At 63.7% G+C, this 24,263-nt stretch overlaps 2 protein-coding genes and 2 pseudogenes across 2 annotated transcripts in view; 2 read left to right on the forward strand and 2 right to left on the reverse strand.

Moving 5' to 3' along the window:
• Nucleotides 1-3,387, forward strand: part of ACA1_272100 (uncharacterized protein) — a gene marked incomplete at both ends in the record, with an annotated part of 4,735 nt that extends 1,348 nt beyond the window's left edge. Inside the window, 4 exons of the mRNA XM_004353697.1 lie at nt 128-2,611; nt 2,717-2,921; nt 3,016-3,052; nt 3,144-3,387. Of these exons, the coding sequence (XP_004353749.1) occupies nt 128-2,611; nt 2,717-2,921; nt 3,016-3,052; nt 3,144-3,387 (2,970 nt within the window). The remainder of the gene's footprint in view (nt 1-127; nt 2,612-2,716; nt 2,922-3,015; nt 3,053-3,143) is intronic.
• Nucleotides 3,388-3,579: 192 nt separating this feature from the next.
• Nucleotides 3,580-4,183, reverse strand: ACA1_272210 (annotated as a pseudogene).
• Nucleotides 4,184-4,312: 129 nt separating this feature from the next.
• Nucleotides 4,313-4,991, forward strand: ACA1_272220 (uncharacterized protein; the record flags this gene model as incomplete). Its single annotated transcript, XM_004353698.1, has 4 exons — nt 4,313-4,355; nt 4,398-4,495; nt 4,619-4,795; nt 4,908-4,991. 4 exons carry the CDS (start codon nt 4,313-4,315, stop codon nt 4,989-4,991), a joined length of 402 nt encoding a protein of 133 aa, XP_004353750.1.
• Nucleotides 4,992-5,288: 297 nt separating this feature from the next.
• Nucleotides 5,289-23,959, reverse strand: ACA1_272230 (annotated as a pseudogene).
• Between the last annotated feature and the right edge of the window lie 304 nt (nt 23,960-24,263).

A 24,263-nucleotide genomic window follows, 5' to 3' on the forward strand; every position in this document is an offset into this window, starting at 1 on the left:
TACCTCCGGCAGCAGCAGCAGCAGCAGCAGCAACCCGACTGCTTCCCGCCACGCGTGGAAGGAGGAAGGGGGAGCGGCCCCTCCCGTTCCTCCTGCCCTGCCTGCTCTGCCCTCTCTTCCCCCGCTCCCCGCTGTCCCACCACAGCTTCCGCGTCCTCGGCCCCTCACCGCTCAGTACTCACACCAGCCGCAGCAGCGCCCTGCGACACCGCCACTTTCGCCACTGCCGCTACCTACCGTGGTCCCCCTCGCCACCACCACTGCCGCCAATACAACAGCAACAGCAGCAGCAGCACCTGTGCCACCGCCTCCGCCACCACCACACCAGCCACCACGAACCACCCCCACACTTCCTCTCGTCGTGCCGCACGCTCTTCCCAAAGCTGCTGATGCTGCTGCTGCCGGTGGCGGCGGGCCACTACGGCTGCCCTTTGCTGCTCTCCCTTCTCCCGCCAACAACACCGCCACCACCTGCGTACCCCTCCGCTTTCCTTCCCGCGGCGGAGGGGAGAAAGCCTCTGCCCGCGATGGCGAGCTGGCTCCTGAAGCTGGACCGCCGCCGGCACTGCCGACGCGCGATGACGCTTCACCTCGCGACCTGCCGAGCCTGCCTCCACTCCCCCCAGCTCGAGATGACGACGACGACGACGACAGAGTTCTTCTGATGTCTCGCTCATCTTGGCCCCAACTGCCTCCGCTTCCTCCCCTCGGCAGCGGCGATGAGGCGCGCCACTCGGCCGGGGCGGAGGCGGAGGCCGAGGCACCTATCCCTATGCCTCACCGCCCTCCCACCCCGCCCCCACGCACTGAAGTCCACCACCACCACCCGTGCGAAGACGGCCCATTACCACCACTGCCATCTCGGGTGCCTCCCCCGCCTCCGCCAAGGGCCGACCACGATCGCGCGCCTTCATCATCACCACCGGGGCTCCCGTGGACGCCTCCTCCGATTCCTGCACAGCACCCGCCCGAAGCCTCTTCTCGCGAGCAAGGTGACGACCATGCGCTCTCGTCGGAGCCACTCCGCTCGTTGCATCCTTCCCCTCGGGCTCCCTCCCCCTCGCCTTCGCCTCGATTCGCGGCCAATGCCGCCGCTTCGCCGCGAGGAGGAGGACCGCCGCCACTTCCGCCGCAGCAGCAACCAGCCTCCTCTTCGCCCGTCGCTTCGCCTCGACCGCCGTCCCCACCAAGTCGCGACTCTTCCCCGCGCACTCGCGACGAATTTCCGCCGCCTGCTATGCTCGGCCGCGAGGAGGATGTCGACGACTCGAGCGCTACGTTGCCGCCGCCGCCGCCGCGTTTGTCACCACGCCTGCAGTCACACCGTGAGGAGGACGAGGCTCCCAAGGCCGATACCCTGGAGCTGATGATGCCCTCACCTCGGCGTACGGGCAATGTCTCCGCCATCACGCCTCCATCGCCTGAGATCCCGACGGCTGACGCCTGCCGCCTGCCGCCCCTCTCGCCTCGCATCCCTCCAGCTGCTTCAGCTTCTCCTCGACCCTTGCTTCCTCGAGCTTGCGACAGCCCTGTTGCATCGCCTCGCGGTCGCCCTGCCACTCCTTCTCCCCGCTGCCTTGGGCAGGGCCAGGAGGAGAGTACCGGTCCTCTACCCTCGCCTCGTGATGAGCATGCAGCACCACAAGATGAGGACGCCCGAGAATCATCGCCCCGACCTGTCGCGGCGCTGGAGCTCGAGATCGCAGCGGGGGTCTCCCCCCGGCACGGAACGACTTCTCCCAGACCCAGCTCCGCACGCAGACTCCTGGCATCATCCCCTCCCGCGCGGTCGCCACGTTCATCGGATTGCTCGCCGTCTCCGTCGCCTCGCGCCACACCACGCCCTGCGGAGCCGCCCCACGACGCGGAGAACGCCGCGGCAGCCGCCGACATCGACGACATCAACCCCGTTGTTCTCACTGATGTCTCGGAGGAACCTGAGCACGGAGGCGAGACGACCACGACCCCCGAGAGCGAACAGCACGAGATGAGCAAAGAAGCGGATTCGTTGGTCGAGGCAGCGCCAACCCCAAGCGGCGTCGACGGTGGTGGTGAGACTCTCGAGGCGGATCGAGATGAGGCGACGAAGATCATCGAGGACGAATCGGAGCTCACAATGAAAGGAGACGGAGAACCAGAAGTGGCCTGCAACGTCGAGCCGCTCGTGCCTGCCCTGCAACCGTCCGAACCTGCCGCCCAGCAGGAAGCCGCACAGAAGGAGTCCACAAAGGAGAGCGAGGCTGCTGGGCAGCAAGCCGCCGCGGAGGAGTCCACAGTGGAGATCGACGTCGCCGCCGAACCCGCGTCGATCCGAGAGCCCGTGGAAGCAGCGCCGGTCGTGGAGGCAGCCCTCTCTGAGGCTGCCGAGCAGCTGGGGGAGGAGGGAACGACTTCGCCGACCTCTGTGGAGAGCGGAGTTACCCCTGCGGAAGCATATGACCAGCCAAGGACTGAGGCCGAGGAGCCAAAGGGCAACCTTCTGTCGGCGGCGCTGTCGGGCGTGCCAACGCCGAGCGCAACCCTCACGCACTTGACCCGCGGAAGACCAGCCAGCATGAACAATCGCAAACGGCCAACCAGCTCCCGCCGAGCCAAGGCCCTGGGCATCACGGTACACCCCTTTCTCTCTTAATTCTTCCTATGTGTGTGTGTGTGTGTCTGTGTGTGTGTGTGTGTGTGTTCATCACTCATTGGCAAGTTGCTCGCCACACATCAGGTGGGACCCCAAACGAAGGAGGTCATCGAACCACCACGGGCGATGGAGGAGAGCAGCGCGGAAGAGCCGAACGGCAGCAGCGGAGAGGAGGTGCCACGACGGCCGGATCCGCTGGCGAACAGACCCAGCCTGATGCCGGGCAGGATCAGGAGCAGCCCCGATATGGCCCTCGAGCTCAGAGGCGCCCTGTTCGCACGTGGCGCCAGTACCATTTCCCCGCGCCCCAGCGTTGCCCTTCCCCAGCTGCTCCGCCCTCACCCCCGTGTGTCGCTTTTTCCTCCCTCTTCCAGCTCCGCCAGGTAGCCCGCAGCCGCTGCGCCTTCCCTCGCCCGTTCGGTACCGGCCTCGCTTGAACGCCAGATGAGATCTGTGTTGTTGTGGCTGGGCTGACGTGTCGCCAATTAATTGGTTTGGGGGGGGGGTGCAGGATGAGTTTGCCCACTATCGAGATACCACCACCGACGACGACGACCAACGACGAAACGAAGCCCGAGAAGGCAGCGGAAGAGGCGGCAGCACCGCAGGTGTCGCCCAAGCGTGGGCTGAAGGGCCTCTTGTTCGGCGGGAGGAACGCCGACTCCAAGAAGAGCCCGCGGGCCAAGAGCCCCCGCAAGACCAAGACCATCGACGGGCTCCCCAGCCCCGGCAAGGGAGCCAAACCCGACTCGTGAGCCCCCTCCGCACTCACCAAACTGTACCATTAGTAGTAGTAGTGGTAGTACCAGTGTGTGGTCCGTGCCACACTGGCCGAGAGAAAGAGAACTGACTAAAGTGTGGGAATGGTAAAATTGTGTTGTGTGAAAGATACAAGCGTGGTGGGGGCGAGGTGGTGGAGGGGCGTGCGTAAGTAAGTAAGTGGTGCTCTACTTGATCTTGAGGATGGGGTTGTTCTCGAGGTCGCCCATGTCCTTCAGCACTCTGGCCACATCGAATCGCAGCTCGTGGAACTGCTCCACCGTCAGCTCGAACGTACGGATAGAACCTGCAGACGCAATGACATTCATCACACACACACCGTAACGGCGTGAGTTGCTGCAGTCACGGCACCTCACCGTGCTTCGCACGCTGTGTGCGTGTGCGTGTGCGGTCGTGATGGTACCATCACTAAGGGTAAGCTGGAAAAGGAGGGTGGGCTTGAGGACACGGTTGAGGGACGACGTGGAGATGGTGACGTCCACTCGCCAGCGCAGGTCGGCGAGGGTGGGGAACCGCACGTCGCCCTTGCGTCCGCTGACTGCCGGTCCTGAACCAGGGCCGACCGCCAACGAGGCACGCTTGGGTGCTCCCGTGTAGCCCACTGCTACCGACTGCGGTCTCGACTGCTCCCACCCGCGCCACACAAAATCAATTGATGGCAAAGACGAGAAGACACAGAATGTGACATGTCATTCATCACTAGCTTAAAATCAACGAACAATTTGAGGGTGTGCAGAAGGGCTAAGCGACCCGTACCTTCGCCACATTCATCTTTGCTTTACGATGGCTTCTTCTGTTGTGATTTCGGGGTCGACAAAGTTAATCGCATTTTCTCGTGCTTTTTCCTATTGTCTTTCGATCCATTTTTTCTAGATCAATTCGAATCAATTAGACCCTGGTATGTGGAAGCAAAGCTCGCGAGTTGCTGTCGTGGCTAGGAGCCGTGCTGTGGTTCCCTCGTCGTCGGGGCTGAGGCGCTCGGCAGGTGCCCTGCTGCCGCGTCGCGCTGGTGCTGAAACGGAACCTGAATGGAAGCTTTACGAAGAGGGCGACCCCAATCTCTTCGATAACTGGAAGGGCAAGGTGAGATCCTGTTATATCCTCAAAAAGCTCTCTTTATACAAATTCACGTTGATATCCATCCCGGACCCCCCCCCAATGAATTGTTCATGAATTCTTATGTTGTTGATTCTCGCGAGCTATTAGGCACCTGGCGCGCTGGCGGAGCAAGTGGACATTGATCCGAATGATTGGCATGCGATGACCCCCGACTACGACACGTCGGTGTCTATCCAACATGCTCTCATCTCCTTGGGCACCGCCTTTGGCGTTCTTGCGGGCTTCTACTACTTCTGCAAGGCCATCGCCCCCGAGCCCGCCCTCGTACCGTCTCCCTCTATTATTCTCCACCCACACTTCTCCCCTCCCCTTGCAGTGCATCCTCACAACACGCTCGCGCCGACGCGAGTACTCATCTTTTTTGTAAATCCCAAAGATTCCACGCAACGACTGGCGCACGGTGCCGCCCAGCATCGTAAACGACCAACCCGGCACTCCCTACACGCCCCGTCCGCAGTAATGGAGGAAGAAGCTCGCTGACGCTGCGGAGCCGCTGGTCGCGGTCGAGCTCCAGCACCAGCACTCGCAGCGCCGAGTTGTGTTTTGCGCTCACCTGCCGGACCCTCCACACAGAAATGAATGCCCACCATGGTGTGCAGTTGTAGAAAGAGCTCAAAGCAGTGAGACACAGCAAGTGTGTGTGCGTGCTGGACACAATCAAGCAGGAGGAGAGGTTTGCATACTACAACTGCTTTAGTGTGTTTGTGGAGAAAAGGGAGAATGTATGAGAGGGAACCGGCGTCAGCCATCGCGAGCATCATTGCTGGCGGACCTGGAAGTCAGCGTCGATGGAGGCGCAGTTGCAGATGGCGAGGAGCAGCTTGTGCTTGAGGACCTCGCGGGAGGCGTAGGCCGGGAGCTTGAGGGTGAAGAAGCAGGTGGCCGACTGGGGCAGGGAGTCGGTGCTGCCGTGGAGGCGCGTCACGGTGAAGGCGTTCTGCGACTTGGACGTCGCCAGCCGCTCGCGGCCCGACACGAAGCGCAGGAAGAGGGCGCGCTCCTTGGGCGAGAACTCGGCCACGGTCTCCCACAGCATCGCCACCGTGGGGTCCTCGCGGTGGAAGCCCTCGTAGCGCACGTGCTGCTTGAGCACCTCGACGTCGATGTCGGGCTTGCCGCACACGAGCAGCTCGAGCTCCTCCCACGTGAACAGGGAGAGGGCGTCGATGGGCACCATGGCCGCCAGGCCCCGACGCATGGCCGCCACCTGCGCCCTGCTCTCGACCAGCCGTCGCTGGCGCACGAGGTTGACGTACTCGAGCCGGTTCTCGTAGGTGACGTCGATGTCCTTGCCGCCCTCCTTGAGCTCCACCTTGCTGCCGTCGCTCAGGGCCGTGGTGAAGTTCTCGAAGATGATGAGGCTGAAGTTCTCGGCGTTGAGGTCGTAGGCCTCCGGGTTCTGCAGCTGGTCCAGGCACTGCCCGCAGAACTGGTCGATGTCCTTCAGGTCGTCCGTCGTCAGGCTCTGCCCCACGAGGGGCTTCCACACGGCCGACGGCAGGTCGAGCGGCAGCGGCGCCTTCGTTCGTATCGCGATGCCCATCAGCTTGCCCACGAACTCGTACATGGCCAACTGCAGCGACGACTGCGACGACGGCTTCGGAATGTCTGCGGGTCATCAGACGTACACGTCAAATACGTCAGCGAGCTCTCCTTCTCACCGCCAATTGAAGGCGCGTTTTATTGGGCGATGGGTGGTGTTGGACGTTTGGGGAGGGGGGTACGTACACTTGTCTCTGTTCTTGCCGATGCCCACCTCTTCGAGGGCGAGTTGCGCGTTGGGGCACGGGATGAACAGCGGCAGCTGGTTGGACTGCAACTCAGCGCACATGCTCGACAGGCACTCCCGGTAAGGGCCGCCCGAGTCGGTGGCGCCTTCGCCCACCAGCCGGACCGTGAACGCCTGTTGGTCACCACCACCACCACCACCGCCACCGCCACCAGAGAGAGAGAGAGAGATTAGCGCCAGTCTGTTCCTCTCCCCCCCCGGTGGTGGAAGGGTGCCAGTGAGCAAAGCGTACCCTGCCGGTGGAGCGGAGCTGGGCGGGGTTGGCCGAGTGGAGCTGGTGGAAGGCCTGGGTGAAGATGCCCCACTGGATGTCCTTGTCGTCGTCGCCGGCGTACGGGTCGCCGCCCGGCGCAGACGCCCGAATGTCCCTCGCCTTTCGCTTCTCGGTCTCCTTGTCGGCATCGGTCAGCAGCAGGCGGTTGATGACAATCGTCATATTGCCCCGTGAATGCATCGCCTTGTAGCAGCTCTGCACGTGCGCGCAAGGCCGATGGAGGTGAGACCGGCTTCTCGCGCGGGCGCATCATCACACACTACAGTGTGGGGGGGGGAAGTTAGGTCACCTTGAAGAACTTGGTCTTGACCTGCGTGAAGATGAGGGGGCGGAGGCAGATGAGGCTGGCAGCGAGGGTGCCCCGATCGGCGCCGGCCAGGTCGAGGAGCGGCAGAACCGTGGTGAGCGCCTCGTTGAAGCGCCTGAGCATCACAATGCGTACCCGCATCTCCTCCTCCGTGATGTTCGCCAGCTTGGTGTACACCAAGCGCTCCGTGTCCTGCATCGCGACAAATGATCCACATTAATCATTCATTCACAGCTATGATAGGTAGAAATGGGGGGCGAGGGGTGGGGAAATGGGGGGCGTACGGTCAAGCGGAGGCGGAAGGGTTCGAGGGCGTGGTAGGGGACGCGGCATTCCGAGCGCAGCCGGTTGACGTACTCGACCAGCTCGGCGTCGATGGCCAGGCCCTTGGCCCCTCCCACGAGCGTCGCGCGGAGGCGTTCCACCTCGGCCCTGGCCTCGGGCGAGGCCAGCTTCTGCTTCTGCTCGTCGTCATTGAAGGCGGGGACCACATGGAAGGCGAAGCCCCAGACCGGCTCTGGGAGCGACTCCTTCGGCGTCTGCTGCTCCTGCTCTGACTTGGGTGGTTCCGCGCTCGCGGCTTCCGTGCCGGCACTGTCCGAGCTCGGTTCGGCGGCGGAGGTCGGTTGGTCTGCAGCAGCAGCAGCGGGGCTGGCTGTGGCGGGCGCAGCCGGGCCGGACGAGGAACCGAAAGAGAAGCCCGAGGTACTGGAGGACGCCCCAAAGCGCGGCGGCGCGAAGCTGAACCCTCCAAAGCCAACAGTACTTTGGGCAGCTGGCTGCGCTGACGCAGGAGTGGGTTCGTTGACGCCCCCCTTGGGCACGGGCCGCTTGTAGCGGTAGAACACCGTATCGCCGTCGATCAGGTAGAGCCTGTGGTGTCGTGTACGTGTGTGTGTGTGTTGTGTGTGTGTGTGTGTGTGTGTGTCGTGTGTCGTGTGTCGTGTCAGGCACGGAATCGGACCTCGCGAAGAGGGGTACGGTGGGGTGGGGCGTACCAGGGCTTATTGCGGCGGATCTTGTTGCCCACCCGGGTGCGGTCATCGTCGTTGGGTAGGAAGAACTGGAGCTTGTCGGTGCCGTGCAGCTTGCAGCGAGGATCCAGGACCACCTGCAGCGAGCTCGCGCCCGGGATGTGCACCTTTCGCACCTCGCCTCCGTCCGGCAGGGTTTGTACAACCTCTCCGGAGCCTTCTGAGGCAGCCGCGAGCTTCTCCTTGGCCGCGTCCTGGGTCGGGTGGGTCTCGCTCTCTCTGTGTCGTCATCCACAAGGCCAGTGAGAAGAAGAACAACAAATAGGCCAGGCAAGCTACACAACCGAATAGACACACACTCGGCGCTGAGCCCATGGGAAGGTTGGAGGGAGGAACGCACCGGCACTGGGTAAAGGCTGTGCTGAGGGCCGCTGTGCAGAGGAGCGGCGTGGGAGCGCTGGCTCCGTCCGGGCCAAGCCACCACTCCGAGGCCGACTGCAGGTCCACGAGGGTGTCGAACCACGATTCGTTGTTCATCAACCTGAGCTGCTCCTCCTGCTCCTCCTTGTTCTCCTTTGGCTCCCCGCTCTCCTCGAAGTAGTCCCATTTGGCCTTTCGCAGCACCACCAGGAGCTCGACGACGGTCGAGAAGTAGCGTTTCCTTTCCAGCGCGTCCGGTTCGAAGGACTGGCCTTCGCTTTCGAATTCCGAGTGCAGGGTGTGCATGGTGGCCGACAGCCAGTCCGTGGTTTCGCGGTTGGGGCGAGCGCGAGCTGGCGCACCCGCAGCAAGAGGGAAAAAAAGAAGAGGGGGGGAGGAGGGAGAGAAAGCGATGAGCACCCTGGCGGTCGCATCCATCGGAGGAAAAGAGGGCGTGCGGGGGTACCCAGCGCTTCGGGCGATCCTCGGAGGGAGTGGGCGCAGTCGGTGGCCAGGGCCATCATGAAACGGATCAGACGGACGCGCATGGCGGGCGTGGCCTCGTCGCCCGCCTTCAGGTGATTCGCCAGGTGCTCGAACACCTGCGGCGTGTACTTCTCCTTGACGCTAGGCACGCAATCCGCATACACTGCGCACACATGCGCGGACATCGCAGCTTAGAAAGGGGCCGTTTCTTAATCTCGCACAGCGGGGATGGGTGGCGTACCCAGGGCAATGAGCCAGCTGGCAAAGTTGAAGTCGGGGGTGCCTGGCTGGGCGGGCTTGGCAAGCCAGAAGCCGGCGGCAATGCAGTAGTCGAGCAGGACGTGGGCCAGGCCGCCCCCGCTCGGACTGCTGCTGCTGCTGTCGGCCTCCAGCCTGAGCCTCGTGGCGATCTCCGTCGACACCACCTTGAGGACCGCATTCCGGCCCGGCTTCTGCGAAGTGGGCAGGGCTGCAAAGGCCGCGAGACGGCTCTTGTCTGCGCGCTGCAGTCAGTCGCAGTCACTCGCACTCTGACAAACAGGGGTGAGTAGTGGGTACCGGGAAGGGCTCCCTGGTCCTCGTCGGGCGGGTTGCTGGCGTCGGAGGGCGTGGCTCCGGTGAGGTACTCGGCGGCGACGTACTTGAGGAAGGCAAGCAGGGAGTGGTCACCGACGCTCTCGAAGGAGAAGCGCATGGTCTCGGGCCAGTGGGCGAGGAGGGAGAGCAGAGCTTGGCCGGCATACTTGCGCAGCAGCGCGGTCTCGGTATCGACAAAGTGCACCTGGGTCGGGATCAGCATCTGCTTGCGGGTGTGGGGCCACGGGTCGTGCACGTTCTTCACGGGGCGCCGCAGGAACCGCTGTGGGTACCACCACTCCTGCCACACGCCTCTCTCCGGATCGTAGAGCTCCAGCAGGGCCTGCGATTGATATTAGCACCATAATCAGCACTGGTCGCCATCTCGAACGAGAGAGAGAGAGAGAAGAGTGGTGTCAAACGTACCGTGCCGTTGGTGGTGTTGAGGGCCTTGACCAGGCCGCTGTGGCCGATGGTCTTCTCCATGGCCGCGTTCCAGTCCTTGCGCTGCAGCGAGGTGGTATCCTTGAACACCTTGTACCACATGCCCACCTGGATGTCCTCCGTGGCGTTGCGACCGCGCGTGGGCGCCACCACACCCCGGCCCCCCTTGGGCAGCGTGACGGTCTTGCGCTGCTGCGGCGGCTGCTCGCTGAAGGAAAAGGCCACGCTGCCGAAGGAAGGAATCGACGCCGACTCGCTCGAGGCTTCGAGGGTGAGCATGACTGGCGCCGCTCCTGATGACGGTGACGAGGTCGTGGAGGGATCGTTCGACGACGCTGAGGGAGTCTCCGACGCCGTTATCGATGGCACTGAGGGAGCTGACTCCCCCTCTGAATCCGAGTCCGATTCCGAATCGGAACTTGACTCAGAAGCCGTTGCGACGGACGAAGCTGACGAAACCGGCGTTGCGGCTGAGTCCGGAGCTGGCAGCAGCTCCGTTGTCGATGCCGTGGCTGAGGGCGCTGTTGGCTCTGCCTCTGAAGCCGAAGCCGAACCTGACTCTGACGCCGTTGCGACGGACGATTCTGACGAAGCCGGCGGTGTGGCCGAGTCTGGAGTTGGCAGCAGCTCCGTTGTCGATGCCGTGACGGGCCGTTCCTCCTTGTTCTCGGCGGTCGATGTCTTGACGTCCTCGCTCGTTTCTGCTGTGCTCGCAGATGCCGTAGGATCTTCGGTGGCGGTCAGCGCTGGGCCGGTAGCAGTAGGTTCCTGCGCTGGCGCCTGGGTGGCGGCGGCGCGAGGAATCGGCTCATCGGCCTTGTCGAGAGCAAACTGATCGACGACCACCTCGTGGTTCGACGAGGAGGTGACGTCGGTGTTCCTCTTGAGGTGCTTGGCCATGTAAGTGTACAGGTCGAAGCAGAACGGCTGCTGGCCAAAGTTGGCGGTGATCCTGGCTCCCTGGCTGCGGTGCAGGAGCACCGGGTAGAGCTCCAGCCCCTGCTTGACAGCAAAAAACGCAGACAAAAAGGATGGACGCAATGAGCCCACTGTCCATGCATCGTGATGCGCAGTAAAGATTGGGGAGAAGGGTGAGTACCTGGCCAGCGTCGAGCGTGAAAGCGTCTTGAAGAAGGGTGCCGTTGTGGGTGAAGAAAATGGTAGCCTGATCACGGTTCCACCCACAGCCGACAATGTCCCCGGAGCCGAATGAGTAGCCATACGTGGCGGTGCCGTTGCCCGGCGAGCACTTGACGCCATCGCCGCGGTAGGTGTAGACCGTGTCAAAGTCGCACTCCAGCTTGGCCGGACCCACGGCGCTGCTCGCCGTGCTCGTGCTGCCGCTCGCCTGGCGGACCGGGCTCAGACCAACCTCGACAGATCTGCAAGCGCTCAGAGAAATTAAACGCTGTCGACAGCTGGCAAGGCGTGCATCCCCAGTTGGTAGCGTGTGTGGTGTGGTGTGGTGTGTGACGGGGAACGTACGAGCCACCGCAACCAGACAGGAGAACCTCGAAGTAGAACATGGGCAGGAGGCGGGAGATGGGGACGTCGGCGCAGGCCGAGCTGACCGAGCTCGTGCGAAGCCCCGTCTCAACGACGACGCGGGAGTCGAAGAGCAGCTGGGCGTCGTCGCTACCGCCGATCTGCATGTTCCTCAGCTGGGCGCCGTGCCACGCGGTGGGCAGGACCATGGGCACGTTGCTGTAGGGCGAGAAGGGGACGGTGTCGTTCCATGCGGTGTGTGCGATGCTGTGCAGCCGCTCCCTCTGCGCTTCGCTCAGCTCCTCGCTGCGGTTCATCGGCCCAAGATCCGCGTTCTTCAGGGCCAAGTCCAGGATCGCGCCAAGACCGCCTTTACCACCCACGTACCATTCGTTAGAGGCCAGACTGGACAAGTAAGAGGAGGAGGACGGGACTAGGGTACCCTTCTCGACAAAGAGCGAGACGGCGGAGGTGTTGGCGAGCAGCGAGGCCAGGGCGATGACGCTGCACGACTTCATCTGCGTGTAGATGGCGTCCCACGAGTGGAGCATGTTGGTGCGGCCGCCCTCGTCCGGCTGTGGCTCGTGGAGCTTGGTCTGCAGGAAGAACATGGACACCGCCAGCAGGTCGGCGTACTGGGGCGAGAAGAACGCGGGTCCCAGCACCACCTCGGGCACTGCACGAAGTGCCTCGAACGACTCCACGGCGTGCGTTGTCCTCTTGGGACAGTCACGGTAGACCACCTTGGCCTTGCGGAACTGCGTGTCGAGCTCGATGATGACGCCCTGCCGATAGGTCGGCCCGGCAGCGGCGTCCGGGTTGGTCGTGGTGGAAGCGGTGGTGGTGTCCTTGTTGGTCACCTCGACGCATCCGCCAACCCGCAATGGCTCCGGGAAACCTCCTGCCACCGCGGTCGTACACATGATCACATCGGTTAGCCAACAGGTGGTGTGCAGCCATGGCGCCCGCAGGCATCACATACCAACGATGGCCAGGGCGGCAAGGTCCCGCCAGGCCCTCTTAAGGAGCTGGGGCTCCTTCGGCTCGTGGCGCAGGAGCACGGGGGCGTCGAGCGCGCTGCGGGTGACCAGCTCGCGCAGCCTGTCGCGCCACACGGACGACGTGTTGAGGAGGTGACGCAGGAGCGCGATCACCTCGGAAGCTAGGGCCATCGCCACGCGGGCGTCGGGTTGCTTCTCCAGGCCTTCCTTCGGCTTCCAGGGGAGCGACTTGTGCGCCCAGCCCGGCGGGGGTGTGGCTGCAGCGGCACCGGTCGCCGGGTTGGTGCTGCTGGCGGCGCCGCTGGCCAGGCCGGAGCTCCCGAAGGTGAAGCCGCCGGAGCCTGATTCGGTGCTGGTGCTCGAGGCAGTCGCCGCAACAGAGGCTGAAGCGAAGCTGAACGAGAACGTGGGCCAGCTGGTTGACGTGTTGCCGGTGGTGGTGGAGGTGCCGAAAGGAGACGAGGTCGTGGTAGAGGGCGTGGCGGCTGCAGCGGGTGCGCTACCAAAGCTGGCACCAAAACCGGACGTGGTAGGCGAAGAGGAGAAAGACGACGATCCAAACGATGAAGTAGGCGACGTCGAGGAGAGGGAAGAACCGAATGCAGGAGGCGCGACGGAAGACCCAAATGACCCAAATGTCGGCGTGGCGGCGGGTGCCGAGCTGCCGAAGGATCCGAACGCCGTTGTGGCAGGCGGCGGCGAAGGGCTGGACCCAAACGGCGCGGCCGACGGCGAGGCGGGAGGAGATCCAAACGTGGAGGTTGATGACGGCGAAGGGGAGGACCCGAACAGCGACGTACCCGCCGGGCGGTCAAGTGTGGCGGTAGTGAGCGCGGACGCGAGGGTACGCTTGCCCCGGCCCCGAGGCGAACGGGAGCCCCGGACCGGACCGCCTGGGCTGAGCTCGTCAAGTACCGACAGCAGGTCGACCGCCGATGACGGCGCGGCAGTGACCGGCGAGGTCGATGAGGGCGGCAGCGGCGAGGCACCGCTGCCGCCCGAGAAGGAAGGGGTGGGAGCGCCACCTGCAGCAGCATCCTGGGGCACAGGCGAGGCCGGCGCGAGTGCTGCGCCACCAAAGCTGACGCGCAGCTTGGAGGGCGTGTCGGGGCCTCCGGCGCCCGCAGGCGACGCGCCCTTGGCCTCTCCGGGCTGCTCAGCAGCCGCGGTGGTGGTGGTGGCGGCAGCGAGGACGTCCGGGTGGTGACGCGAGAGATAGGCCAGGGCCGAGGCCACGGTCTGCGCCGAGTCGACAGAGGCGATGGGGCACACGTTGCAGAGCGCGGCGCCGATGGTGTTGAAGAAGAAAGACAGGATGCCCTCGTCGCCGGTCCCGACGGCTGCCGACGAGCGCAGCTGCTGGAAGGGGTCGGCCAGGCCGCTGCCGGCGTCGGTCGCAGACGCCGGGTAGGTGTCCTCGATGACGAGGCGCCACAGGTAGTCCAGTCGCTCGGGCCGCACCATGGGCACAACGTCGCGCAGCAGGCGGAGGGCGATCCTCTGGATGCGCGGCGTGCCCACGAGCATCAGCGAGAGCACGGTCTGCATGTTGTGGCTGTTCTCGGCGATGTAGCGCAGCACGCCGACCGAGTTGGTGAGCGGATGCAGCAGCTTGATCATCTTCAGGCACCGCCTCTCCACCTGGTCAAACTCCTTCCAGCGCTCCAGCGGGATGACGTGCTTCGGCCAGCTCGCCCCGGGCTGAGCGCCCGGGTGGGCGAACGGGTCGGCCGACGCGGGGCTCTGGCTCAGCAACGAGGCACCGGCCGGCGTGCTCGAGGGCTGCGACCGGAACACGCGTAGGCTGGTGCTGAGCTCGTTAAAGATCAGTTCCAGCATGCGCTTCTGAAGCTCGCCCAGGGCCGGCAGTTTGACCTCCTCGCTCTGGTCGACGGACTTGAGAAGTTTTGAGCCGGAGGAGGCGGCGGCGGCCTTGACGGCAGCCACCCGCTCGATGAGCCCGGCGCGGTCGGCGTCCTTCTCCGCGTCGCCCTTCTGCGTGCCCACGCAGTAGAGGGTGAGCAGGCTGAAGGTGAGCCACGCGGCCCTGGCCACCTCCTTCTTGTCGGCCAGCTCGGAACTCAGATTGAACGACACCAGGGCGAAGCCCGAATCGCCGGCGCCGGCCGACGGCGACTCAGCGGCGTCCTGCGAGGCGCCGAGGGCAGTCTCCTCGCCGATGAGCTTCTTGAGTGTGGGCAGGATGGCCACCTTCTGCAGGAACCCGTGGTCCTCCTCCCGGAAGCCGAGCGTCCACAGCTGCATCAGGAGCACCTTGACGATCGGTTGGATGTCCTTGGAGCGCAGCATGGCCGCCAGCTGCACGTAGAGCGCTTGGAAGGTGGGTCCCAGCCCTTCGAGGGCGGCGCTCTGGCAGCCCTGCGCCTGGTACGTGTGTGTGCTGGTTCTTGAGCGCGGCGTCCGAGAACCCAGCGGGGCCGCTCTTGAATCAGGCGCAGGAGGGCGAGCAGCAGGTCGTACTGCACCGACCGCAGGTTGATCTGGGCCAGGAGGCTGTTCATCGTGCGCAGGCCTTCGATGCGGCCCTGCGCCCTCTCCTCGCGCTGGCGCAGGCCCTTGAGCAGGCCCGACGGCTCGAGCTTGTCGTCCATGATGAACGCCACGACGGCGTCGGAGATCATCGAGTCCTGGGCGGGGTCGATGGCGTTGGCCGACTCGGTCTCCTTGCTGCGGTCGCGGAAGAGCTTCCACATCTTGAACGACTCCTGCACGCGCCGCTGGTTTTCGTTGGTGTCCTTGCGCTCCAGCAGCTGCCTGCGCCTCTCCGTGGGCGATGCGATCAGGTCGACACCCAGGACCGTGTCCTCGGTGATGCTGTCGCCGCGTGGCCGGGATCGCTTGAGCGTGCCGGTCGATCGGGCGCGCAGGATGCGCGGAGTGTTGCCCGCGGCAGTGCCCTCGACGCTCGAGGTGAGGGCGGCCTTGCGCTCGGCGGCGCTCTTCTTGACCAGCGTGGACGAAGTCGAGCGGGAGAGCCGGTCGCGCTCCTCGGCCTGTTCGGCCTGCTGCTCGCTCGATTTCGCCTCGGGCACGCGCACCGTCAACAGGAATTCGATCTTCTTCAGCACGGGGCCACACACCTGCTCGTACACCGCGCTTGCGCTTTAAGACAAACGGGACCCATATGGTGAGTGAAAAGCCCTTCGTGTGTGCGGGTCACCCAAGAAGTGGGAGGGAGGCTGTACCTGATCTCGGCGTCGCCTTCCTTCTGAGCGAGCCTGCGCTTGTGCTGTTGCTGCACCAGCCACGATCGCACCTCATAGGCGACTTCCCACACCATCTGCAGGGCGGGCGGCAGGGGCGCCTTGTCGGCGACTTCGAGGGCCGACGGGTTGTTGGTCAGCCAGAGAGCGAAAGTCATGGCCTCGTTGATCAGCTGGTTGTGCTTGAGCAACACCGCCACCGCCGCACGCTCGACCTTGGCCACTGCGTTTTTCAACCACGTGGTCAGCCAATAAAAAGTAACAACAACACCAGCATCAACCAGGACTCCATTCCAACAAAAGCGGGAACACGTGGTACCGAGTTCGCCTCCGAGGGCTGCCAGCGGCTTTTTGGCGGTAATGTGGCGGTGCATGTAGGTGGCCAGAATGACGGCCTCGCTCTCGCCCTCGGAAGGCAGAGCGATGAGCTCCTCGAGGAACTCCTTCCGGCGCAGCTCGAGCCCGGTCGGTGCGTCGTCGATGCCGCCGCTCAGCAGCTTGGAGTCGAGCCACTTGCGGAGCTGGGTCTCGTCGTCGGTCGCCGTGGCACCCTTCACCAGCGTGGTGATGCTCTGCCCGATGAGGTTCGCGAGCGCCTTCTCGAGATCCAACGTCCAGTGGAGGCTCGACATCGTGCGCAGGGCAAAGTCCCCCCTGAACCGAACATTGTTGCGTAAGCCCACGGGCGCTTGGAAACAAGAATAGAGGAGAGGAGAGCGGGTACCCGGCATTGAGCTGCTTCTGCGTGAGTACGGAAAAGACGGCCTTCTCGCTGCGGGCCGTCTGGGGCAGGAGGGAACCCAGCTGGTCCACACGCTGGATGAGGGGAACCAGCTCGGGCAGCAGGGTCGACACGAACGCCGCGTTGCTGGCACGCCCGCACAGCGAGGTGATGAGCGTCGGCAGCAGGGTGCCCACAAACGACGCCTTGATCAGGTCGTTGGGCGTCGCGCGGTGATCGGTGCCCGCCGGAGGCGTGGTGGTGCCAGCTTCGAGCTCCTTGGCAGCCTCCGCCACCAGCGACAGGCTGGCAGCGAAGACAGAGGGCACCTCGGGGGTCGCGGTCGCGGAAGCACCCACCGAGGTTGACGACTCCTCGGCCGTCGGCGTGTGCTGGGCCAACTTCTCGAAGAGCGGCCCGCTGAGGGCGCGGGCGGCCATGCCCAGCACCACGCGAGCGTACTGCAGCACGAGTCCGCTGTAGAAGCGCGCCACCGCCCTCTTCCGTAGCTGCACGCGCTGCCAGCGTTGCTCATCTTCGGGGGTGGTGAGCGGTCTCCGAGGCTGGGCCTCGGCGTCCGTATCGGCCTTGGCGGCGAGGCCGAGCAGGCTCTTCTGGAGGAAGGCGAGCTGCTGCAGCGCCAGGGAGGTCTCGTGCCTGAAGGGAAAGCTGGTGGGTAGCGTGACGCCGTGACGGACGGACGACTGCAGCTCCAGGTCGAGCGTCTGGGCGAGCAGCCTGATGATCTTCTCCACCTTCCTTGTGAGCGCGGCCGTCGTGGTCTCAGCCGGTGCGGCCTTCTCCACTTCGCTGTCGTCTTCCTTCTTTTCGGCCTCGGCGTTCTGCTCGTTCTCCTCTTTCTTGACGGGCGTCGGCGGCTTCACGCGCTGGGCCGCCTTCAGCTCCTCGCCCAGCCAGAGCGGGATGACGTGCTGCTTCATGAAGCCAGCCGACAAGAGGTACCACAGCATGTCCTTCCCATTCTCCGACCTGACGTGTGCGCGTGTCGCCATTGTGGGATTAGCGGGGTTGCTGTGTGGAACAAGTAAACCGGGGGGGGGGCGAATTACCTCGGGGGCGCTTGCGCAGATGATGAGGTTGCCTCCAGCAGAGCGACGTGACCCTTGAGGAGGCGATGGAAGAGCGAGATTTGCTCCTTGCGCGTGGGGAAGAACAGGGCGAGCCCCTTCACCAACACGGTACCGCTCTCTTGCTGTACGAGGCGCAGCAGATTGCGGAGCCGCTGTTGGTCGCCGCCTGGAAGGCCGCCGAACAACAGTGACACGTCAACACCGGAAAAACGGATTGGTACTGGGGTATTTGCGGTACGTACCGCAAGAGTCGAGTGATGCGGATTGTTGGTGGTGGGCCAAGTGTCCCATGTTGACGAAGCGCATGAGGGAGGTCTGGATGCTGGCAAAGAGCGCCTCGTCTGAGACAAGACAAAAGAGGAAGAAATAATGAGCCCAAAGAACGCGAAGCGACATACTGTCTGTGTGGGTTTGATCAAACATGTCGCTTGTGCCCGTACCTGTGTCGGTGATGGTGTGCTTGGTGATAGAGGTGGCTTGTTCCACGCATCTGGCCAGAAGGCGCAGGCAATGAAGCAGAAGGTTGGCGTTGGTCAGAACCTCCTTCGTGCTGGCGGCGGTTTGCTCGGACTGCTCCGCGTCGACTGCACAACCAACGGGAGGCACTGCTTTGAGCCAAATGTTCCCTCTCCGAAAGAATGAATACGGAGCGGCGCAGGTGTGTGTGTGTACCAGGCGCATCACCATTGGGTGCGAAGACCAAGGTCCCGAAGTGGTTGATGATGGACGCGAGATCCTTGAGGGTCTTCCCAGTGGCCTTGAATCGTGACTCGGGTACGTTATCCGGGTCGAGCGCGCTCTCGGAGTCGGCAGGCGCACCTAGAATTAATTACCATTCGCGCGCACTCACGAGTTAGGTCCGCAATGCGGCCGGGCAGAACACCGGGAAGGAAGGAAGGAGCGAAGGGGGTGACCGTACTAGTGTTGTGCATCAGTACCACGAGGCGAGAGAGAACGCACAGGGCGACCTTTCGCGAGCCGATCGGCTCGGGAACGGCAGTCGTTTCCACAACCGGCTTGGCCTCCTCCACGCTAGCCTCCTTGGTGGTCTTGCCCTTTTCCTCTGGCGCGTCGTCTTTCGCGCTCGGCTCAGAGGTTTCGGATGCAAGCGGGGTGGCAGTAGACTCCTCGTTGTCCTTTGTCTTCTTGAGCGCGGGCAGCAAGCCACTGAGTCCTTCAGGGACGGACAACAGGTCATCGCTCGCATAACCTGCCAGTAAAGAGCACACAGAACAACATGAGACACGGCATATCGGACTGTCGGTACGTTATTGATAGGCAGGCGGTAAAACTGGGGAACGCACCGAGCCGTACGCCTGGCACCCGATCTGTGACAAAGTCGTGCACGTGCGAGCCATCCTGAAAAGCCGATAATGTCTAGATCAGCACGCGGGGGGCACTGCCAAAACGCGCGTTCGATCGCGATGAGCGTACCTCGAGTGAGAAGACGCGGCAGAGGGTGCTCTTGGCATCGGGAGCCGCAACGACGACATGGGTGCCATCGGTGAGGAAATGCGCCTCGGCCAAAAGCTTTTTCGTCAGCGTGAATGGCGGGGCTAATCATCGGTGAAGAGAGTTAGTGCAGAAAAGCAGAGATGAAAAACCGCGGCGTGGCATGCGTACCTTGTTCGCCGGGCTTGTAGTGGGCGTAACGCAGTTCCTCAAACGACAGATGAGCGTACTCCGGCATGGCAGTGATGCAATAGCTGACGGAGCCGGGCCAGTCCGGCTGCGAGTGTTGAGTGATGAAGATGAGAGGTGAACACATAAACACCATGGTCGAGCCGTAGAAGCCGCGGCAATAGGCCATTAAAGAGGTACCTGGGGCACTGGCGTGAAGGTAAAGTTGGCCGGTGTGGTGATCTCGCTGGGCCGGTGCAACACCCTCGCGCCCGCTGATGTTGTGTCAAGAGACAGCCATATATAAGCCAATGCAAATAAATAAAATAATTAATGTGGAAAAATATGTGTTAAATAATAATGGAAAAAATCTGGACGGGGTTGTTGGTGGCGTGAGTACTTGCGGGGGTCTTCAGCGGGATGGAGCGGATGTGAGGGAAGCCCTCCTGGCTGGGGTCGAACACGTGCACGATAAACTTGTCCTCGGCCTCCCTCCGCGCTTTCTCGAGAGTGTTTGCCGGTCGCGGAGCTGTGCTGGTGCTTGACGCCTCCGAGGAAGCTGTACCTGCAGCTGTACAATTAACCACACACACGCCGTTAGCCAGCTGCGCAGCGGTCTCGAGTAGGGAACGAACAAAGAGCAAAGGAGGTTAACCTGGCACAGCGGCAGACTGCGCCGGCCGAGCGGTGCGGCACATGTTGCAGGCCGGCGACGTGGCGGCGTTGAGAAAAGTGCACGCCCCGCATGACCACTCGCCAGTGCCGAGCACGGGCTCCTCGCCAGCAGCAGCAGGGCTTGGAGAGGAATCCGAAGCCGTCGAAGGCGGTGTAGCTCCCGATGCCAAAGAGCCAAAGCCGCCGGAACCTCCGGACAGCAGCGAGGCCGGGGCGACCAGAGGCCCGGGGCCCCTACTGCCAAAGCCAAAGCCGCCGCTGGCTGAGGCAAACGCCGGTCTGGCCGCGCCGAACGGATTCATTGACGGACCTCCGAAGGCAGGACGGGAGCTGGCTGCCGCCCCAAACGGAGTCGCTTCCGGCGCGGCGTCGAGACTCGCAAGAAGGGCTGCGGGCGCTCCGGGCGGACGGTCAGAGAGACGCATGACGATGAGCGTCCTGTCCTCAAGCGGGAAACCGTGCAGCGCCGAGCACACGTTGTCGACAACCTCGGGGTTCCGGTACTCGGCCACTGCATAGCCAGCCAGACCGCCTAAAGGTAGAGAGCCACAGAGGACACACACGGTTGGCTTTCCCTACGATACATTGATCCACGGCAATGAATTGGGGGTGGAGGTACCATCCTCGCGGGGCAGGATCAGGGAACGAACGTCGCCAAAAGGCACGAGCAGCTCGCGCACTCGCTCTTCGTCGTAATTGCGCGGAATGTCGCCCATGTAGATACGGTGGTCTACCACCACGGGCCTCGCCGGAGCGGCGGCTTCCTCCACCTCTTCGGGCTCGGTACGGGGCGGTGCAGCCTCGTCGGCGGGTGACTGCTGGGGCTCCTCGGAAACTGCAGCGGGCGATGTTGCGACCGTCGTCGTAAGTTCTGCTGATGCTGCCGCTGGGCTTGGGCTACCAAAGCTGAACCCTGCGGTCGTCGCCTGAGGTTCCAGAGTGGCGATGGCCTGAGGCGGCTGCACTGGTGTGACGGACTCTCTCTCGAGGACTTCGTCGACGCATTGCTCGCCCTCGGTCTCGGTCGCGGATTTGGCCGCGCCCTCCTCCTCTTGCTTGGGCGGCGCCGGGAGCTTGGTCAGAAGGTAGAGGTACCGGCCGTCGGAGAAGATGGGCGAGCGGTAGGAGGTGCCGTCCGTCAGGACCTGCTTCTCTTTGGGGAACAGGCCTTCGGGGTCGTCCATCTCGATCACCGCGCGTTGCTCCCTGTCCCGCTTGCCTGCCGTCTTTGTGTCGGTGTCCTGCGGCGGCACACTCTGGTCGCCCGGGGCTGCCTTTACCTCGGGGGCTTGTTCTTGTGAGCTGCTCGGGGCCGCCGATTCATTCTCTTTGTTATCCGGCGTGCAACTGGCATCCGCTGTCGCAGCAGCTGGCTCGATCTGCAAAAGCTGCGCGGTCGAGCTCTTGGGGGAGCGGACCTCGGCGAGTTCCTGGTACCAAGCGATGGGCGTACGGGGGTTACCAAATAATCTCTCCACCTCTGCAGATGACGCCTCTAATCTTAACATAAAATTAAAAAAAAATTGGTGTACCTGCAGTGTCTCTGCGTCGATGATGACGAACGAAGCCGAGCCGATGCGTGAAGACCGGTAGAACAGCTTGTTGCCGTAGATGGCGAGCCAACCCTTCTCCCGCGTGCGGTACGAGGGGTTGCTGACATAAATATGGTTCACGATGGTACCGTGATGTCCGGTGCCGATCTTGAGCAGGCCGTGCCTGCCGTGTATGTACACGTAACCGTCCTTTTGTACGAACGTCGAGTTGCGTCGGAACGTGGCCGACTCGAAGGCGCTCCAGGCCATCGCTGCGCGACACATCACAATCCACAGTAACACAGTGAGTGTGGGGGAAGAGGGGGGGGGGAATGGCTCCGGGACGAGGTGAGTGAAGAGGAAAGGCGGGAAAGGGTACCAACGCGGCGATCGTTGGTCCTCATGTCCGACCAGGACTGAAGGAAGGGCACAATGTCCAGATCTATGGTCTCCGCTGCTGGTGTCAGCGCCTTCTGGTCGCTGGAGGTCACCGCGGACGGCAGCACAAACAGGCGAACAAGCGACACGATGTCCTCCAGCGAGTCGCGCGCCAGAACGTGACAAGCGAGCACCGTCGCAGCCTGGCCAACGAAGAGAAGGGGGAACATCCCAGGGTGAGCGGCACGACGTGGTGCTGCCAATTGGCAAACGCGAGGGGCGAGAGAGTACCTGATTTCGGGTCTTAAGGGCAAGATCGTCACCGGTCTCGGGGCGAATGGCAGCCAGCTCCCAGAGCCAGGACTCGAGAGGCTGCACCCAGGGCTTGGGCTCGGTCGCGAGCGGTCCGACGTCGTCGCGGTAGCGCTTGGCGAGCAGGGCGAGCACTTGAAGGCAGGCATCGCCCTTCAGCACGCGGATGAGGGGCAGGAAGACGTGGTTGGCCAGCAGCACGATGAAGTCGGCGTCCACCACCGACGTCTCGCCCTGCAGCGAATTGGCGGCCACCTGGTACGACAACTGCCAGCAGGGGAGTAGGTAAGGCCGAGCGTTCGCGATAAGTGACGAGGACATCAAGAGAGATGGTGGTGGGTGGGCCACACGCGCGCGTACCATCAAGCCGGAGAGCTGTCCTAGAGCGGCGGCGGCAACGGCGAACTTGGAATCGTGCGCGTTGGCCTGCGTGGCGAGCGTTTCGAGTCCGCCCCACGAGGCCTCGAAATCGGCGAGCCAGCGCTTGTTGCGCGGGCTCAGCTCCTCGCGCTTGGCCTCGTCCCTCAGCAGGCCGAGAATGTTCGAGAGCGTGAGGTCGACGTTGGAGGTGTCGAGGAGGGACCGGATGAGCAGGTTGAACGTGCGCGTGCACACGGTCAGCATGAATGGCACGGCCGAGGGCGAGTTGATCGGCTTGACCGTCGGCGGTTCCTTGGCCTCGGATTCGCGTGCCTTGATAGCCTTCTTCCATTTGGCGTCGGCCTGCAGCAGCAGCAGCACAGTACAAATGGGGAACACACAACAGCGATTGAGTAAACATGGGGCGTGATGAGGTGAGTGTAGTTGGACGCGTCGAGGTACGTACCTCGCGGCACATGCGGCGCTGAGAGGAGAGCGCGGCGTTGGCTCGCAGAAGCACGCGGAGGCGACGCTGGACCAGCTGGTCGAAGGGCGTCGACTTGGCGGTCATGCCGCCCAGGGCCTGCATAGCGGCGTTCACGAGCTTGGCCACGTCCTCCGCGGTCGGCTCGAACAGGCCCTCCTGCTTCCGCCGTTCCTTGAGCGCCGCCTGGCTGGCCTTCTCCTCCTCCACGCTGGGCGTCGTGGTCGCCACCAGAGGCGAGGCCGCCACCGCGGTAGCGCCAAAGCCGGACGACATAGGCGTTGAGAACGAAGACGACGAGGGCGACAAGGAGGACCCAGAATTGGCGGCGGCGGCAGACTGGGAATTGAACGGGTGAAGGTCGAGCAGGTCGGCCAGGCCCGAGGAGCCGAGGCCCTGCTGGGAGGGGCCGCCCTGGACGAGCGCGCCGGCCGAGTTGACGGCCGTCGGGTTGCGGGTCTGCACGGCCATGATGTGGAGGCCGCGCTCGCTCACGCGCAGCCAGAGGTCGTCCTCGACCCGCTCCAAGCGGGTGCGCAGGCGCGTGCCCCTGTCGACCATGCCGAAGCCCCAGCCGACGGCGCGCGGCGCCTGCTCGATCCATCGTAGTGCTTCCACCACGTTGGCCAGCCGCTCGCGCACCTTGCCGTCGTCCGTCTCGCGGCTCCGTGCTGCCGACGCCACCACCGCCTCGGCCGCGTCCAGCAGACCCTGCGCCGACGTGGGCGGCTGCACGGCCGACGCGTTACCACCACCACCACCACTCGCAGTAGTACCCGTCGTTGAGGGCATCGCGGGGGCAGACGAGGCGGGAGCAACAACAACGCCAGCGTTGCTTCCCCCGAAGCCAAAGCCGCCCCTCGACGGCGCGTTGCTGCCCGCGAAGCTGAAGCCGCCCCTCGACGGCGCGCTGCTTCCGAAGCCAAAGCCGCCTCGCGTTGGCGGGGCGCCGGTCGTGCTGGTGCTGCTGCCCCCGAAGCCGAAGCCGCCTCTCGAGGGCGGGGCACCGGGCGTGGTGGTGCCGAAGCCGAAGCCGCCTCGCGAGGGGGGGAACGGCGAAGGAGAGCTGCTGCTGCTGCCGAAGCCGAAGCCTCCTCTGGTTGGGGCGCTGGTGGTGCTGCTCCCGAAGCCGAAGCCGCCTCGCCCAGAAGGAGGGGCCGTGCTGCTCCCGAAGCCGAAGCTGCCTCCGCCAAACGGTGGAGAAGGTGATGATGACGATGATGATGGCGACGATGGTGCTGCCGCCCCAAAGGTGCCGCGGCCGCCACCGAACATTGAGGAGTTGCTGGGCGGTTGCTGCGGCTGTTGTGGTGGCCCTCCAAATGCACCGCCTCCTCGGCCTCCATTTCCAAAACCTGATCCAAACATTTCTGTTTCTTCTTCTCTTGCCGATGTACTCGGCACTGATGTGTCACAGTTCGAACTTGAGAGAACCGCTCACGTGGGGCAGAACCGCAGTTCGAGGCGCCAGTGAAGAATGAAGAACAAACACGGCGTGCCTTGTTCCTTCCTTGCGCACCAAGGGGGGTGACGGTGGCAAAAGAATGAAATGAACCATAATAATTATTATTTTTCGGCT

Source organism: Acanthamoeba castellanii (genome assembly GCF_000313135.1).
Source record: "Acanthamoeba castellanii str. Neff unplaced genomic scaffold scf7180000084772, whole genome shotgun sequence".
In the NCBI taxonomy this organism is placed as follows: domain Eukaryota; phylum Discosea; order Longamoebia; family Acanthamoebidae; genus Acanthamoeba; species Acanthamoeba castellanii.